A 19,721-nucleotide genomic window follows, 5' to 3' on the forward strand; every position below is an offset into this window, starting at 1 on the left:
TAGTCAGGGCACATATGTTGTTTTCTTTTCTCACCTCCCAGACTTGCATGACTTGCTTTGGTCCAGTGGTCATGCATTCCACCCCAACCTAAAAACATCCAGATGATGGGAATATCGTGTTGCTCGTTTCACATGGGAAAGCCACAACCCACCCTCCTCTTGTTCAAGTTGCATTCAAATCTAATTTCCACGGCCTGTGCAAGTGGGAGCTCCACAGCCCTTGTGTCAGCTGTCGAAGTTTAGCAATACTATTTCCAAACATGGGCCAGTAGGCAGCCAGCAGGCACTAGACAGCTGAGTGCTGGCAGAAAAAGCCTCAGACACCTATAGCAGTCCAAACAGTGACTCATCCTGCTATTGCCAGGATAAATATGGGAATAAATGGTATTTTTCTCTAAGCAGGAAGAATTGTCAAAATGCTTATCACTTTATAAAATATAACAGATTGTGCCTGATCATGTTTTGAAATGTTCTAACCATTCACTCGCTGGTTTTTTGTTGTTTTTACTTTTTTGAGTTTAGTAATAGCTTTCACTTGTCTTCCTTCTTCCTAGAAGGCCTGGAGAACCCAGGAGTTTCCAAGCTGTGCTGCCACCCGAGCTCTGGATCCACCTGGCTGTGGTGGCCTGTGGCAATCGGCTGGAGGAGACGCTGGTCATGCTCAAATCAGCTGTGCTCTTTAGCCACAGGAAGATCCAATTTCACATCTTCACTGAAGACTCTCTGAAGCCCGAGTTTGATAAGCAGGTGAATTTGCAGAAATCATGGCACAGTGTTTACTGAGTACAAACAGACTACATTTTAGGAACTGCATATTCTGTTGACTAATGTATTTTGCTGCATGTTCAATTGTGTGACCTTGAACACTTGACTCTGAGCCTCACTTTTTGGTAATACAGGAATAATTACACCTATCTCATAGAGATATGGTGAAGATTGAATGAGGACAGGGTCTCACTCTATTGCCCAGGCTAGAATACAGTGGTACAATCTCAGCTCTCTGCAGCCTCAACCTTCCAGGCTCAAGTGATCCTCCCACCTCAGCCTACCAAGTAGCTGGGACCACAGGCATGCACCACCATGCCTGGCTAATTTTTGTATGTTTTTTAATGGAGACAGAATTTTGCCATGTTGCCTAGGTTGGCTTAAGCAATCTGTCCACCTTGGCTTCCCAAAGTGCTGGGATTACAGGCATGTACCACTGTGCCCAGCCCCTAGTTTTGTTTTGTTTTTTTTTTCTTTTTCTTTTTCCTTTTTCTTTCTCTTTCTCTTTCTCTTTTCTTTTATTTATTTATTTTTTTTTTTGAGACAGAGGCTCACTCTGTTGCCCAGGTTGGAGTCCAGTGGTACGATCTTAGCTCATTGCACCATCTGTCTCTTGGGTTCAAGTGATTCTTCTGCCTAGCCTCTGAGTATCTAGGATTACAGGTGTACGCCCCCATGCCCGGCTAATTTTTGTTTTGTTTTGTTTTGTTTTTTTTGAGATGGAGTCTCGATCTGTCGCCCAGGCTGGGGTGCAGTGGCCAGATCTCAGCTTACTGCAAGCTCCGCCTCCCGGGTTTACACCATTCTTCTGCCTCAGCCTCCCGAGTAGCTGGGACTACAGGCGCCCGCCACCTCACCCGGCTAGTTTTTTGTATTTTTTAGTAGAGACGGGGTTTCACCGTGTTAGCCAGGATGGTCTTGATCTCCTGACTTTGTGATCCACCTGTCTCGGCCTCCCAAAGTGCTGGGATTACAGGCTTGAGCCACCGCGCCCGGCCCTAATTTTTGTATTTTTAGTAAAGACGGGGTCTCATCATGTTGACCAGGCTGGTCTTGAACTTCTGACCTCAAATGATCCACCTGCCTGTCCCTCCCAAAGTGCTGGGATTACAGGCATGAGCCACTGCGGTTGTTTTTTTTTTTTCCATATACAGTTGTGTATCTGTATGTTTGTACATATAGATATGCATATGTGTAATTACATACATATGTATATATCCTGATTAAATTGTATTTCTTTTACAAAATCAGGATTATACTGTGTATATTGTTGTGGAACTTGCTTTTCTGCACTGAAAACTGTATCATCAGCATTGCTCCCAGTCAGTACTCCTACATTCTTACCTCATTCTTTTTGGTGACTACATACTATTTTATTACGGGGCTATGTCCTCATTTATTTGACTATTCCCATACTGAAGAATAGGTAAGGAGTTTTTCCAGTACACAAGAAGAGCTTTGGAAAGGTCTCTTCCCCCAGGGTAGGTACACACATGACCTTTGCAGATCAGGCTTTGTTTTCCTTGAGAGTTTTCTCTTGCAGTACATTTTCAAATGGTGGCAGAGCGAGAAGCTGGTTTGCTTTGTGTCTACCAACTTGAGTCAACAGTGCTGTATGCTGTCACCAGGCTAGCTGCACTAATGAGAAATGCCCAATAAAAGCATGTTGGGCAGAGAAAGGCTAATAATAGAAAGATGGAAAATGTGTTATGTTTGATAGGAAAAAAAAAAATCGCCTTGACATCTTTACCAAGAGAAACCATGGAGGAAATAGTCTGGGGGCTTTGGAATTGATTGGAAAATGCCTTGTAAAGGATCGGAATCAGGGGAAGCGTGAAGGAAAAAGGCTGCAACTCTATACAGTTAGCTCAGAGGCTGAAGTGTAAGGGAAATGATGATGAGAGTATATAGCATTTGTTAAGGGCTTATGATTTATGAGTTCATCTCATTTAATCCTCATAATCTTCAAAGGTAACCTTTGAAGAAGGTAATTATTATATCCCAGTTTTACAGACTGAGATCATTGAGCTTAGAGAATTTTAGCGATTTGCTCATCAGGGTTCAGGTCAAGTTTATTGGCTCAACCTTCCAAGGAATTAATCGATATACCATACCACCTCCTGAACTAGTAGACAGAAGACTCAAATTCAGAACTCACCTCTAGTATGTACTTGCTATATGACCTTGGGTTAGTCTTTTGGCCTTTTTGAGCCTCATTTCCCCATCTGCAACTTGAGGCTAGCAGGTTTGCCAAAAGAGATGGTGGATCTGTAAATCTGGATAGGTCAGGTCAGGCTTCAGTAACAACTCCCCCAAAACTCAGATACTTTTCATGTGCCTGCAGCTTGTCTCCCAGGGGGCAGAGCCTCCATTCTGCACAGCCTCAGGTTTGGGACGGAAGTAGACTGAGGCTATTCATGTGTTAGCTACACTTACCAGAGCATTTGACATCGTTCATGGGATGCCATGGCAGGAAAGAGACTAGAGAGTCATAACCCCGCCTTTCATTCCCGCAGTGTGGCAGTGGCACAGGTCTTTCCATGCATGTTTAACTTGCTAGTAGTCACAAGCCCATCCAACTGTGGGGGGCTGAGAAGTGCTCTGTGGGGCGGAACGAAGGGAAGCTGGCTATGCGCAAACACTACTCATGTCTTGTACAATATCCATCTACCAAGTACTTAGTGAGTACCTGCTGCATGCTAAAAAGCAAAGATGTGGGGACGGAGCAGAACAAAATACAGACTTGGACTTTAAAAGGGGAAGGGAAGGACCGGGTGTGGTGGCTCACACCTGTAATCCCAGCACTTTGGGAAGCAGAGGCGGGCAGATCACCTGAGGTCAGGAGTTCAAGACCAGCCTGGTCAACATGGCAAAACCCTGTCTCTACTAAAAATACAAAAATTAGCTGGTGTGGCGGAGTGTGCCTGCAGCCCCAGCTACTCAGGAGGTTGAGTCAGGAGAATTGCTCGAACCTGGGAGGCGGAGTTGCAGTGAGCTGAGATTGTGCCATTGCTCTCTAGCCTGGGCGACAGAGAAAGACTCTGTCTCAAAAAACAAACAAACAAACAAACAAAAACAAAAGGGAAGGGAAGGAAGATGTGTACGTGTAACCATATCTGTTTAGCAGGTTGTACTTTCCAAGGAGGCCCCCAGTGGTCCCACCTTCTGTTATTCACACGCTGGTATACTTCCCTCCTACACTGTCCCACGGTCCTCTGTGTGACTAATAGGACAGGGCGGAAGGGATGGTATGAGATTGGGTTACAAAAGGCACTTCACCTTCTATCTCGGATCAGTGGGTCTGGGGGAAGCCAGCTACCGTGTCAGAGTAGCCCTCTGGAGAGGCCTGCATGGCCTCTGCATGGAACGGAGGCCCCTTGCCAACACTTGTATATGAGCTGGGAGGAAGATCCTCCAGCCCCTTCAAGCCTTCAGATGACCATAACCCTGTAATCTCATGAGAGGCCCTGAGGCAGAACACCCCAGCTCGTACATTCTCAACCGTAAGAAACTATGTAAAATCCTACATGTTTGAGGTTTTATTTTATTTACTTTTTATTTTTTTTGAGACAGGGTCTCACTCGGTTGCCCAGTGCAGTGGCACAATCATAGCTCCCTGCATCCTTGAACACCTAGACTCAAGCAATCCTCCTGCCTCAGCATCCTCTCCATGCCTGGCTAATAAAAATATATATTATATATATTTAAATATATATAAGTTGTGTGTGTGTATATATATATATATAATTTTTTTTTTTTTTGAGACAGCATCTCTCTCTGTTACCCAGGCTGGAGTGCAGTGGCATGATCTTAGCTCACGGCATTCTCTGCCTCCTGGATTCAAGAAATTCTCCTGCCTCAGCCTCCCAAGTAGCTGGGACTACAAGCCGCGCCGCCACGCCCAGCTAATTTTTGTATTTTTAGTAGAGACAGGGTTTCGTCACATTGGCCAGGCTGGTGTTGAACTCCTGACCTCAAGTGTTCTACCTGCCTCAGACTCTCAAAGTGCTGAGATTACAGGCATGAGTCACTCTGCCCGGCACTGGCTAATATTTTATTTTTTGTAGAGATGGGGTCTCCCTGTGTTGCCCAGGCTGGTTTTGAACTCCAGGCTCAAGTGATCCTCCTGCCTTGGCCTCCCAAAGTACTGGGATTATAGGCACATGCCACCACGCCTGGCCTGTTTGTGATCGTACGCTACTAAGTTTTGGGGTAATTTGTTGTAAGGCAACAGTTAATATATTACATATATATGTACATACACATATACATACATACACAAACATGTATGTATGTATGAAATACATTATGCCAAATGTAATGCTATGTGTCATAAAAAGGATAAAAAGCCAGGCAGAAGTGCCTGGCTCTTTGTGAGGATGCCTGCCCCTGAAAGGAACTGAGGCCTCCAGCCAACAGCCAACCCCAAAGTCTAGACATGTGAGTGAATCAGCTTTCAGAAGATTCCAGCCACCAGCCTTCAAGGCTTCCAGCTGAGGCCCCAGACACTGTGGAGCAGAGTCAACCTGTCCCCTCCTCTGCGTTGTCTGAATTCCTGATCCATGAAATCTATAAGCATAATAAATGATTGTTTTATAGCACTAAGTTTCGGGGTAATTTTTTATGAGCTGTAGGAATTGGAACATTATAAATTAAGAGCTAAATTATATGGAAAAATAACTTGTGAAGTTGTGCTAGGGGTTGAATTTTCCTGATGACTGTATCCCTTTGATAGTTCATTTCCTCATGTTTTTATTAAACCAGTGAAGCTCATCTAATGAAGGAAATTATGACAGGGTGTTAAAAACTAGGCAGGGGACAGGCATGATGGCTCACGCCTGTAATCCCAGCACTTTGGGAGGCCAAGGCCAGTGGATCACCTGAGGTCCGGAGTTCGAGACCAGCCTGGCCAACGTGGCAAAACCCCGTCTCTACTAAAAATACAAAAATTAGCCAGGCATGGTGGCATGTGCCTGTAGTCCCAGCTTCAGGGGAGTCTGAGGCATGAGAATCACTTGAACCTGGGAGGCGGAGGTTGCAGTGAGCCAAGATTATGCCACTGTACTCCAGCCTGGGTGACAGTGCAAGACTCTGTCTCAAAAAAAAAATAAAATAAAATAAAATAAATAAAAATAATTTTTTTAAAAACTAGGTAGGCGTATACTACCATCACTTTCTTGTCCATGCAGGGATTATGTTGCCAGTTTAGGTGCATACTGCCTTTGCCCTTATGTAAGCCATAGAATTTCTCTCAGCTTCAGTTTGTCATCTGGGTTATGGGGCAAATGATACCCTGCTTGTGGTGGTGAGGCCGAATCAGATAAAGTATTTTTTTTTAATCCCACAAAGATTCTCTGAAACATCTCCTATATGTTGGGCACTCTGTTAGGTCTAAAGAAATAGAACAGCCGTTTTGGTTCCTGCCAAGCCACTGGCACATGCTGAGGGGGTGGGCTGTCACCCTTCTCCAGGGCATTGTGGGCAACCCAGGGTTTTTTGGGGATAACTTCTGGGAAGCTCAGGGCCACCTATTTTTTACCTCAGGGTGAAAACAAAACAAAATGCCAGTTACCGTCATGATTCCTCCGAAGGCTGCAGTATGGGCGAGTTCTTCTGTATCTAATTAGACTTTTTAAAGTTGCATATGTACAGGATGTCTGGTGGTATTTGCCGTCTACATGGTAGATACTTCATATTTTAAAGTTTCATGTATTTTCGTCATCTCCCAATAGAGAAGTGGGAGATGCCAGCTAGTTGGTTTCCTAGCCTTTTCTGGCAACTCGGGATCAGGCATGTGGTTGAGATTCGGCTAAACTATACTCCTGCCCAACTCAGAATCAGGAAGTAGTGGGATGCACAAATAAGGAGGCTACCAATCCATTCTGGTGGTGGGGGCAGTCAGTATATATTTGTATGTGTGTGTGTGTGTGTGTGTGTGTGTATATATATATGCGTGTGTGTGTGCGCGCATGTACGTGCGTGTGTATATGTGCCTATGGGTGCACATGTGCGTGTGTGTGAGGGGGTGGCGAGAAGAGGGCTGCCATGGGAAGAATTGTCATCAGGAGGTTTCAGTGCCTGGCGTCAGAGGGGCAAACTGTGGCACTTGTGGTGATAGTAGCTGGGGTTTCCTTACCAGACTGGCTTGTGGTAGGCTCTGACTAACAGGTGGAAAAGACACAGACGCCGTAGAGCCTGGGTCTGGCTCAAGCTGGATCAGGGCATGGCCCCTGAGTCTGGTTCTCCAACCCTCCCACTGGTCTTCTGAGCTACCTAATATCCTTTCATTACTTTCTTTTTGGCTTAAAGAAACTGAATTGAACCAGACGTGGTGGCTCACACCTGTAATCCCAACACTTTGAGAGGCCAAGGCGAGCTAAGGTCAGGAGTTTGAGACCAGCCTGGCCAACATGGTGAAACCCCGTTTCTACTAAAAATACAAAAATTAGCTGGGCATGGTGGCACACACCTGTAATCCCAGCTACTTAGGAGGCTGAGGCACGAGAATTGCTTGAACCTGGGAGTGGAGGTTGCATGAGCCAAGATGGCACCACTGCACTCCAGCCTGGGCAACAGGGTGAGACTCCATCTCAAAAAGAGCCTGAATTGATTTTATTGTGCGCAACCTGGCATCCTGAGAGTACCACAAAGTAACTAAAACGTGGTGAGGAGATTTTTTTGTTTTGTTTTGTGTTTTTGTTTTTCCTTTAAAGAAAGAAAAAAAAAGCACCAAAGGGCTGCTTTTAAGTAGTACCATATGCTTTTAGAGGACAGGGACCATGCCTCTTCATTATTCATTTCCTTTTTCTTTTGAGGATTTAGGAAAAATAGCCCAGAGAAAGAGATGATAAGGTATTCTTCAGTAGTTTAAAGACATATGCAATTGGAATTAGATTTCTTCCGTGTTGCTCTGCAGGACAAAACGAGGCGTGATGTGGAGGAGGTCTCAGGCAGCTGGTTCTGATTCCATGCAAGGAGCCCTTTTTAAAGGTATTGGAGGAGCTGGGCACGGTGGCTCATGCCTGTAATCCCAACACTTTGGGAGGCCAAGGTGGGCAGATCACCTGAGGTCGGGAGTTCGAGACCAGTCTGGCCAACATGGTGAAACCCCGTCTCTACCAAAAATACAAAAATTAGCCCGTGTGGTGGCACGCACCTGTAATCCCAGCTACTCAGGAGGCTGATGCAGGAGAATTGCTTGAACCTGGGAGGCAGAGGTTGCAGTGAGCCAAGATCGCCCCACTGCACTCCAGCCTGGGTGACAGAGGGAGATCCTGTCTCAAAAAAAAATAAAATAAATAAGAGGTATTGGGTTTCTCATTACTAGAGGAGCAAGCTGAGGCTGGCCCAGCACTTTCAGGGACGTCCATGGAGGACTTGGGAAAGGTAAGGGCTGCACTTCACTGTCACTGTGTGGTCGTTGTTGTCTTACCTTCGTGGTCATTATTAGAGGTTTCCTCCTTTTCGATGCATGGTCATTTGGCACCTCCCTGACTCCTCTGAAGTTGGGTGTGATTGTGTGATTTGCTTTGGCCAATGAACGTGGGTGACAGTGATGAGTGTCACTTTTAACATAAAATATGTCACTTCCTGGTGGAAACTTAAGATCTAGTGTGTGTTTTGCCACACTTCCTTCTCTTGCATCTGCGTTCACTGATGTGAGTTGAGATGGAGCCTCCATGAGTTTGGCCCCTGAGCGAGAATACTGAGCACAGCCCCTTGCCAGTCTGAAGATGTAGCAGGAGCAAGAAATAAACTTTAGGAAAAAAAAAAAAAGAAAGAAAAGAAAAACACCTTAAAATAAACTTTTTTGGGGGTAGGGGGAGAGATGGGGTCTTGCTGTACTGCCCAGGCTGGTCCCAAACTCCTGGTTTCAAGTGATCCTCCAATCTTGATCTCTCCAAGTGTTGAGTTTATAGGTATGAGCCACAACACCTGGCCATAAATTCTTGATAACCCTAGTTTATCCTGACTGATGCAACTGAGTTTGTTTTTTTTGTTCGTTTGTTTTTGTTTTTGTTTTTGAGATGGAGTCCCACTCTGTTGCCCGGACTGGAGTGCAGTGGCATGATCTCCACTCACTGCAACCTCTGCCTCCTGGGTTCGAGTGCTTCTTGTGCCTCATCCACCTGAATAGCTGGGATTACAGGCATGCACTACCACACCTAGCTAATTTTGTATTTTTTAGTAGAGATGGGAGTTTCACCATGTTGGCCAGGCTGGTCTCGAACTCCTGACCTTAGGTGATCCGCCCACCTCGGCCTCCCAAATTTTGAGATTACAGACATGAACCACCTCGCCCAGCCGCAATTGAGTTTTAACGGCTTCATCGTATCTAGTGTGTTATTGTAAGCCAGCCAAACCCATATGAAAGCAATGTAATGGATTTGAGATCCTAAAAGTCTTCTGTTCCGTAACATTTGCAGATGCTCAAAAATATTTTTTTATAACTTCAAAAGAATGAATGAACCTGCAAGAAAGGAGGAGTTACCTACTGAGGTAAAGGATGAGGTGGGCGGTTAGATTGACAAAGGTAGTCAAACCTTTCTGAAGAGAGGATGCTAACAATCAGAGTGGTGAGGATTTTTTTGTTTTTGTTTTTGTTTTTGTTTCTTTGAGACAGGGTCTCACATTGTCATCCAGGTTGGAGTGCAGTGGCACCATCACAGCTCACTGCAGGCCCAGCCTCCCAGAATTTTAGACGATGCAGACAGCCAAGGGAGCCACTGGACCATGTGAATTTCCCATTCTTTTTTGAGGGCTGATTTTGGGCTGTCGTGCAGTGGTACATTTGTACTGGTATTTATACCCAGTATTTGTGCCATTGTTCATTCTGACTGGTCAGTACTGTCATACTGAGAGTTTATGCCTAGTGTCAGTTCTAATGGGTCTGTGCGATTATACTGGGTAAATACTAGGTAATGCCTGGTGTGGGTTCTAATTGGTCAGTGCCCTTCATATATCAAATGTCAAATACTTTTTCTGTCACTCCTTTCCTCATTCAGAATGTTAAAGTGTTTCCAATGATGTATTTTTAAAAATGTTTATATCCAAGCCTGGGCAACATGGCAAAACCTTGTCTCAATAAAAAATAGAAAAATTAGCCAGGCATGATGATGTGCACCTGTGGTCCCAGCTACTTGGGAGGCTGAGGTGGGAGGATTACCTGAGCCCAGGGAGGTCAAGGCTGCAGTGAGCCTTGATCATGCCACTGTACTCCAGCCTGGGCGACAGAGTGAGGCCCTATCTCAAAAAAAAAAGTTTATGTGGCTATATAAACAATATATGTACATGGTAAAAACCAGTAAATTCATAAATAATAAATGGAAAAAAACCCATTACACTAATGCTCAGGGAGAACAGTTTTGGTGTATATATATAATACTTATTTCCATTCCTTTTCTTTTCATATCACCATCAGAAATGGGATCTCTTTTATATCACTGACGCTTATATTACTGAGTTTCCTCTAAAGTGAGATGACCAGTGTTTCCTGGAAAACAGCAGATAGTAACTATTTTAGGCTTTGCAGGCTGTATGGTCTCTATCCCAACTACTCAATGTGCTATTTAGAGCATAAGCAGCCACAAACAATATATAAACAAATGGGTGTGGCTGTGTTCTGGTAACATTTTACTTATGGGCACTGAGATTTGAATTTCATATAATTGTCACAAAATATTATTCTTGTTTTGATTTTTTTTAAAACTATTTAAGAATGCCAAACCATTCTTGGCATGGCTTGTGTACTTTTTGTGGCAGGCTAGGTTTGGCTCTGGTACTACCATAATTTGCTGACCCCAGTTCTGTGATATTATCACTAATGACTACATTGTATTCTGTTATATAGACAGACCCTGGAGCTTATTTAACCAATCTCTTCTTTAGATTGTTTCTAATTTATCATTGTTACAAACAACACTAAAACAAACAACCTCGTAATAAACAAGTGTCCATTTTTGAAATTTTTCCTTAGGAGTAATTCCTAGAATTGTTGTAACAATGGGAAGGCATTAACTCAAAAAAATTAAGAAGGGCCAGCCACGGTGGCTCATGCGTGTAATCCTAGCACTTTGGGAGGATGAGGTGGGCAGATTGCCTGAGCTCAGGAGTTTGAGACCAGTCTGGGAAACATGGCGAAACCCCCATCTCTACCGAAAATACAAAAAAATTAGCTGGGCATTGTGGTGCATGCCTGTAATCCCAGCTACTCGGGAGGCCGAGGCATGAGAATTCCTTGAAACCGGGAGGCAGAGAGTGCAGTGAGCTGAGATCATGCCACTGCACTCCAGCTTGGGCGACAAAGCAAGGCTCTGTCTCAAAAAAAAAAAAAAAAAAATTAAGATACACAGATGACAAAAAAGCATATGAAAAGATGTTCAGTGTCATATGTGATTTGAGCATTTGTAACTTAAGGTAATAATGAGACACCACTACACACCTATTTGAATGGCTAAAATCTAGAACCGTGACAACACCAAATGCTGATGAGGATGTGGAGCAACAGGAACTCTCATTCATTGCTGATAAGAATGCAAAATAATGCAGCCACTTTGGAAGATGGTTTGGCAGTTTCTTAGAAAGCTGAATATAGGCTTACCATACAATCCGGGAATTGACCTCGTTAAGTATTTACCCAAATGAGTAGAAAACTTATGTCCACACAAAAACCTGTACACAGATATTTGTAGCAGCTATATTCACAATTTCCCAAAACTGGAAGCAACCAAGATATCCTTCAGTAGGTAAATGGATAAACAAACTGTGATAGATTCATACCATAGCATACAGTATTATCATTTTTTTTTATTTTTTTTTTGAGACGGAGTCTCACTCTGTCGCCCAGGCTGGAGTGCAGTGGCGTGATCTCTGCTCACTGCAAGTTCCACCTCCCAGGTTCATGCCATTCTCCTGCCTCAGCCTCCCAAGCAGGTGGGACTACAGGCACCCGCCCCCACGCTCAGCTAATTTTTTTGAGCATACAGTATTATTAAATGATAAATTAAAAAATGAGCTATCAAGCCACAAAAAGACATGTAGGAGACCTAAATGCATATTGCTAAATGAAAGAAGCCAGTCTGAAAAGGCAATGTACTATGTGATTCTAACTATATCACATTCTGGAAAAGTTAACATGAAGAGCCTGTAAAAAGATCAGTATTTGGCCAGGCACGGTGGCTCACACCTGTAATGCCAGCACTTTGGGAGGCCAAGGCGTGTGGATCATCTGAGGTCGGGAGTTCGAGACCAACCTGACCAACATAGTAAAACCCTGTCTCTACTAAAAATACAAAAAGTAGCTGGGTCGTAGTGGCAGTCACCTGTAATCCCAGCTACTCAGGAGGCTGAAGCAGGAGAATTGCTGGAACTTGGGACGCAGAGGTTGCAGTGAGCTGAGATTGCACCATTGCACTCCAGTCTGGGCAACAGAGTGAGAATCTGTTTCCAAAAAAAAAAAAAAAAGAAGAAGAAGAAGAAGAAATTCAGGTGAGAGAGGGCAGGAATGTTGAAAAGTTGGAGCAGAGAGGATTTTTAGGGTAGGGACACTGTTCTGTATGATACTGTAATGATAGATATATGATGTGCATTTGCCAAAATCCATAGAAAGAGTGTACAACAGGAAGAATTAACACTAATGTAAACTGTGGACTTTAGTTAGTAATAGCATATTGATATTGACTTATCAGTTGTAACAAATATACCACATGAATGCAAGATGTAAATAATAGGGGAAAGTGTAGGACAGGGGGAAGAGAGAGGCTATCTGGAAACTGATTTCTGCTCAATTTTTCTTTTTTGTTGTTTGTTTTCATTGTTGTTCTTGTTTTTAAAAATTTTTTTTTCTGTCACCCAGGCTGGAGTGCAGTGGCCCCGTCTTGGCTCACTGCAGCCTCCGCCTTCCGTGTTGATGTGATTCTCCTGCCTCAGCCTCCTGAGTAGCTGGGACTACAGGCATGCCACCACTTCTGGCTAATTTTTGCATTTTTAGTAGAGATGGGGTTTCACCATGTTGGCCACACTGGTCTCGAACTCCTGACCTCAAGTGATCCACCCGCCTTGGCTTCCCGAAGTCACAGGATTATAGGCATCAGCCACCGCTCCTGGCCTTGTTTTTAATTTTTTTAGAGGCAGGTCTTGCTATATTGCCCTGGCTGGTCTCAAATTCCTGGGCTTAAGCAATCTTCCTGCCTTAGCCTACCAAAATGTTAGGATTACAGGCGTGAGCCACCAACACCTGGCTGACTTTCTGTAGACATTAAACTGCTCTAAAATCTAAAAGTGTATTTTAAAAATTTTGTTATAAAATTAATATATGCAAAGAAAGTAATATATACTTATTATAAAAGTTCTAAAGAATATGGAAATGTAGCCCGAGGAAACGAAACCACCATCACCAGCTATAGAGGTGCCCACTTTTAATAATTCAGTGCATATCCGTCTAGATTTTTCTCTACATATAAAATGTACACGCATATGTGTGTGTCTATGTGTATGTGTGTGTATATATATATATTTTAGAGTCTCGCTTTGACCCTCAGACTGGAGTGCAGTGGCACGATCTCAACACACTGCAACCTCCACCTCTGCCTCCTAGGTTCAAGTGATTCTCCTGCCTCAGCCTCCTGAAGTAGCTGGGATTACAGGCTCCCACCACCACGCCAGCTAATTTTTGTATTTTTAGTAGAGATGGGATTTTGCCATGTTGGCCAGTCTGGTCTCAAACTCCTGACCTCAAGTGATCCACCCGCCTGGGCCTCCCAAAGTGCTGGGATTACAGGTGTGAGCCACTATGCCCAGCCTCATGCATATATTTTTTCCTATAAGACAGAACCATTCATTCAGAGAGTAGTGAAGAAATTAAAAAAAAAAAAAGAACCATATTATAATTTTTTTGCACTTTGCTTTTTCCAAAACCGAACTATATGTTATAACCATTTTCCATGTCAGTACCTATCTATATAACAGAATACATTGCAGTCATTAGTGACAAGGATATAGAACTGAGGTCAGCAAACTATGGGAGTACAAGAGCCAAATCCAGCCTGCCACAAATAACACAAAAGACATCTACTTTATTCTAACTGGACATTATTCTATGTTTATTTTTTAATTTAATTTAATTTTATTTTTTTGAGACACAGTCTCGCTCTGTCACCCAGGCTGGAGTGCAGTGGCAGGATCTCACTGCAACCTCTGCCTCCCTGGTTCAAGCAATTCGCGTGTGTCAGCCTCCCGAGTAGCTGGGACTACAGGCATGTGCCACCGCGCCCAGCTGATTTTTGTGTTTTTTAGCAGGGATGGGGTTTTGCTGTGTTGGCCAGGCTCGTCTTGAACTTCTGACCTGAAGAGATCCACCCGCCTCAGCCTCCCAAAGTGCTGGGATTACAGGCATGAACTACCACCTCTGGTCCCTCTACCTGTACTTTATTATGTAGTTCTATCATACTTAATTGTCCCAATTCCTTATCATTGAACATTTTGATTGTTCCCAAGTTTGCTGGGATTTTTTCCTCCTTCCAAGCTGCTAAGTTCATAAGTTTTGTTATTACAAACTAGGTTGTGGTGAATGTCCTTGTACCTCCGTCTTTTGGGGTGTTGTTACCAGTTTCCAAGTTGCCCTTTTGGAAGTTTGTTCACATCTATACTCACCTCTACAGTTTCTCAACACTGTTGCCAACTCTGAATGTTATTTCAAAAAATCTTAGCAATTTTAGTAGGAGTACATACTCTTTCATTTAGTGAACATTCGTAGTGGTGATGAAGTTAGACTTTCTGTGTAAGTTGCCTGAATAATTTCCATTTGACCATCCAGAAGCTTCCCAGGTGTTTTCCCTATTTCCCGGGGCCTAATCACCCTTCCCTTGCTTTCCATGTTTTTCAGTTGCGCCAGTGGCCTGACTCATATACAAAGAAGTTTGAGCACAGAATCTACCCCATCACATTTTCTGTTGGAAACCCTCAGGAGTGGAAGAAATTGTTCAAACCCTGTGCTGCCCAGAGACTCTTTCTTCCGGTAGGAACACCTGTTTTTAATAAGATGTAACTTGCTCTTGGAAATAAGGTAAAATTAGCTGAGATGTGTGTAGACACATTTAACTTAACCACTGAAAACGTGTGTCTCTTGGATTCTGGAGCTGATGCTCTAAGTCTGCAGCATGTAGAGAGGATCCCTGTGTTCTGGAGGTTGTCATACTGAAAGACGGAGGGACTGTGAGCATTCATATCCTGTCTTGGATCATTGGTCTTTGTGACTATGGCTCCATCATTTACTGGCCCCTGGGAACCTTGTTAAATCCCCCAACTTCACTAACTTCAGTTTTACCCATAGGCTTGGCACATAGCTGGCCCTCAATAAATATTAGCTTTGATTATTGTTATTTCTCTTATAACAATAACAACTACTAGTTATGGCCGTGCTAGGCTATCATTCCAAAAGGGCCCAGAATTTTGGTTTAGTCTTTTAGTTTAATTAATTTTTAAATTGCATGTTTTTGTTTCCTTTTTTAAAATATTGAGGCCAGCAAGGTGGCTCACACTTATAATCCCAGTACTTTGGGAGGCCAAGGCAGGCTGATGGCTTGAGCACAGGAGCTTGAGACCAGCCTGGGCAACATGGCGAAATCCCATCTCTACAAAAAATACAAAAATTAGGCGGGGGGCGGTGGTTCACGTTTATAATCCCAGCACTTTGCGAGGCCGAGGCGGGTGAATCACCTGAGGTCAGGAGTTCAAGACCAGCCTGGCCAACATGGTGAAACCCTGTCTCTACTAAAAATACAAAAATTAGCCAGGCGTGGTAGTGTGTGCCTGTAATCCCAGCTACTCAGGAGGCTGAGGCAAGAGAATCGCTTGAACCCAGGAGGCAGAGGTTACAGTGAGCCAAGATCATGCCACTGCACTCCAGGCTGGGCAACAAGAGTGAAACTCCATCTCAGGAAAAAAAAAAAAAAAATTAGCTGGGCATGGTGGCGCATGCCTGTAGTCCCAGTTACTTGGGAGGCTGAGGTGGGAGGATCATCTGAGCTCAAGAGGTTGAGGTTGCAGTGAGCCATGATCGCACCATCACACTCCAGCCTACGTGACAGAGTGAGACCCTGTCTCAAAAAAGTAAATAAATAAATACAATTTTAAAAATCAAATAATAAAAATAAAATATTAAGTAGAAAAAAGATATATCAAAAGTGAGAATAATATTATGCAGGGATGGCAACTTTGAACTGTCAGTTGCTGCTCTAAATTTTGTGAGGGATTCGTGCCTTCCATAGATATTTGTTGAGTGCCCATTAGGGTGCTGGGCCCTGGCTCAGTGATGGTGACATGGTAATAAGACAGCCGTGATCCTGTTTCCTTGAAGCTTGAGTCTAGTAGGGCCTTGAACAAACAATTCGAAGTATGACCAGTACTAAGAGGAGATAGTCTCATGGATGTATGTAACATGGGGTTCCATCCTGGTCTGAGAGAGATCATAGAAGGTTCTCTTGAGGCAGTGGGATATGTTTTTTTGTAGGGATGGAGTCTTGCTATATTGCTCAGGCTGATCTTGAACTCCTGCGCTTAAGTGATCCTCTCGCCTTGGCCTCCCAAAGTAGTAGGATTACAGGCATGAGCCACCATGCCTGCCCAGCAGTGGCATTTATGCAGAGACATGAATAAAGGAGAAGTAAGGGTTACTAGGTGACAAGGACCTTGGGGGTCATTAGAGAAAAGAGGGTTCCAGGCAGATGGAATATACAAAGGCCCTAGGGTGGGAAGGGCCATGTTTAAAAAAATAAAAGAAAGTCATTGTAACCAAAAAATAGAAAGTGAGATGAGAGTGAAGCAATCAGTAGAGACTGGAGCTTGCAGATCAGCAAGGCATCTAGAAGTGTCTGGTCTTTGTCTTTTTTTTTTTTTTTTTAGAGATAAGGTCACTCTTTGTTGCCCCTGCTAGAGTGCAGTGGTGCATTCATGGCTCACTGCAGCCTCCAACTCCCGGGCTCAAGTGATCCTCCCACCTGAGCCTCACAAGTAGCTGGGATTACAGGTGTGAGCCACCATGCCTAGCTAATTTTTTTATTTTTTATTTTTTGTAGAGATGATGTCTTGCTATGTTGCCAGCCAGGTCACATACTCCTGGGCTCAAGCGGTCCTCCCGCCTTGACCTCCCACAGTGCTGGAATTACAGACGTGAGCCACAGCACCCAGCGCAGTCTTTTTCTTAAGGGCAGTGGGAAGCCATTGGATGATTTTTTGCAGCAAGTGGCATGTTCTAACTTGCGTTTTAAAGAAGACACTCTGGTTTATGGCAGCGTGGACAGGGTTGGTGAAGCCAGTTCACTAACTTGGCTTGGGCTTTGATGCTTGCCTTAGAGATGGATAATGGACCTGCCTGAAACAGAATTTACCAACCTTCCTGATTGGCTTGTTGTAAGAGTTGAAGGGGAAGTGATATGAAAAGGATTTTAGCAGGTTTTTTTTTTTTTTTTTTTTAACCTGAACAACTGTTAGGGTTGATCCTTTTGAAATTGCCAATATTCAACCATTAATGACCTACAAAAAAGGCAATTTCTTATGGCTCAACCTAAGGAATAAATGGCAGGATCATTTAGGGATAGAAAAGACAGGGAAAAGCATTTTTGGTAAATGGGTCAAATGAGTTTGATTTGGGACATATTTTGATTTTGAGGTGCCTGAGGATACTCAAGCAGAAGGAATCTTCACATCTATCGGTCTGGAAACCCTAACTGGAGAGTAGCACTTTTAGCATTTCCTACACAGAGACCTGTGAGCAGAATGAACCCTGAACGAATTGCTGGCAGCAATCAGCTGCCCAAGCTCACTTGCTCATTACGTCATCTATTTTTCTTTTCTTTTCTTTCTTTTTTTTTTTTTTTTTTGAGACGGAGTCTCACTCTGTCTCCCAGGCTGGAGTGCAGTGGCACAATCTTAGCTCACTGCAACCTCCGCCTCCTGGGTTCAAACAATTCTCCTGCCTCAACCCCCCAAGTAGCTGGGATTTCGGTGCATATCACCATGACCCACTAATTTTTGTATTTTTAGTAGAGACAGGGTTTCACCATGTTGGTCAGGCTGATCTTGAACTCCTGACCTCAGGTGTTCCGCCCATCTTGGCCTCCCAAAGTGCTGGGATTACAGGCATGAGCCGGTGTGCCTGGCCACATCATCTGTTCTTCACATGTCACAGACTTTTATACATATGGTGAGATAGGATTAGTCACATAAAAACTGGGGTAGGAAAAGACTCCCTTCAATTGACATGAAAATCTCTAGGTTGGTGATATAAAAACTGATTACTCTTTGAGGTGAGAGAAAATGTTAGGTTTCTGTTTCTTGTCTCCATTTTTGCAAAAAATAAGTATTAGAAAACCAAAGGTAATGTTGGGAAATGGTCTTCCCATTCTATCCAAAATATTAGCTACCCAGTGCAACTACACTTGAATTTTTGTTGACCTTGAATTGTGACTTTATTACCATTATTTAAAAAAAAACAAATTCATCACCTAATGGCTTTAATTCTTTCCCAGCTAAGTAAGTGCTTGGTTTTGAATGACAAATGGGTGCTGGCATTCCCTATCTGCTTCTGATAATGGAAATGAGCCCTCTTTAAAAATAATAAAGAGAGATTGTGGTTGACAGTACATTTACCTTTTCCTAGTTGTATATCACAACAGCAGATTATGAACATGGCATTTTTGGGCATCAGTGAGATGTATTGATCTTGAGCGTAATTTGAAATAAAGTCTCGGTCGTGTTTTCCTTGGAATTCATCGCTACAAAAGCATATCGGGTGTGCTGCCTCAGGGGCACAGAGAAAATGGAGATCCTAAAGTGCAAACATTCTATCAGGCAATCAGTGGACTGAGGACCATGGTCCCACCCATTTTCCAAGAGGTTGTCATCTACCCAAAACTGCGGAAGAGACCCTCTCTCAACTAAGATTTTACTGTCTGAATAATATCAGAGCATAAGTCTTTGCAACTCAAACCTATTAGATTCTCAAGTGCAATTAGTGTGATTCAGATCCCACCAATTCAAAATTTATGAACTCCTAGAAATCAGTGGACATTGACTCCTCTCCTTCTGTGAATAATGGTCCTGTGGCATGGGACCATTATGAATGCAAACTAAACTGCAGATGGCTTGATTAAACATTCTAAAATGCATATTTCTTTCAGGTAATTCAGAAGCTTAAAATATTTAAAACAATATGCCAATTACAAATAAATCAAATGTGTTCATTAAAATTGATTCTGGAATACTTTTCTCTTTTTTTCTTAGTAAAGGCCAGAAATCCTTTACATCTGTAGGAGTAATTGAGTTGTATGAATTCACATCACCTTTCCCCCAATTAATTGGAGGTAGTGAGATTTTATAATAGATCTGTACATTTTGCTACACGCTGTGCCTGTTTAATTTTGAAGACTTCTCTCCTTAATAACTGTGGTCCTCTGGGAATCTTAGAGATAGGTAAAACATAACAAACATCACTGGATTGCAGAACCTTTAGAGACATTATTTGTAAGTGGCACCCAATATGGTAATTTGAGGTAGGGTAAGATTCTATCCATACCTTACCCAGGGAGAAATGTTTTTGTTTTTGTTTTTACCAAGTTTTAATAAGCTCCAAGCTTATAATAATGTCTGATGTATTTTTTTGCTCCCAACATTCACCATAGATATCTATATTTAAGGAAGGGGTTAGAGAGGGTCTCACTCTGTTGCCCAGGCTAGAGTGCAGTGGTGCAATCATGGATCACTGCAGTGTCAACCTCCCAGGCTCAAGTGATCCTCTCACCTAAGCCTCATGAGTAGCTGGGACCACAGGTACACACCACCATGCCCAGCTAATTTTTAAAATTTTTGTAGAGACAAGAGTCTCACCATGTTGCCCAGGCTGGTCTCAAACTCCTGGGCTCAAATGATCCTCCTTCCTAGGCCTCCTAAAGTGCTGGGAT

The 19,721-nt window shown here is 43.3% G+C and overlaps 1 protein-coding gene across 6 annotated transcripts in view; it reads left to right on the forward strand.

The window, feature by feature from the left end:
- Positions 1-19,721, forward strand: part of LOC105479588 (glucoside xylosyltransferase 2) — a 91,394-nt gene that overhangs the window by 19,720 nt on the left and 51,953 nt on the right. For 4 of the 6 annotated variants that reach the window (XM_011737607.3, XM_071092085.1, XM_071092087.1 and 1 more), the window contains exons 2-3: positions 555-747; positions 14,648-14,779. In XM_011737607.3, coding sequence (XP_011735909.1) covers positions 555-747; positions 14,648-14,779 — 325 coding nt within the window. The remainder of the gene's footprint in view (positions 1-554; positions 748-14,647; positions 14,780-19,721) is intronic. The other 2 variants (XM_071092084.1, XM_071092086.1) reach the window with 2 other exon arrangements.

Source organism: Macaca nemestrina, chromosome 2 (genome assembly GCF_043159975.1).
Source record: "Macaca nemestrina isolate mMacNem1 chromosome 2, mMacNem.hap1, whole genome shotgun sequence".
NCBI classification, from domain to species: domain Eukaryota; kingdom Metazoa; phylum Chordata; class Mammalia; order Primates; family Cercopithecidae; genus Macaca; species Macaca nemestrina.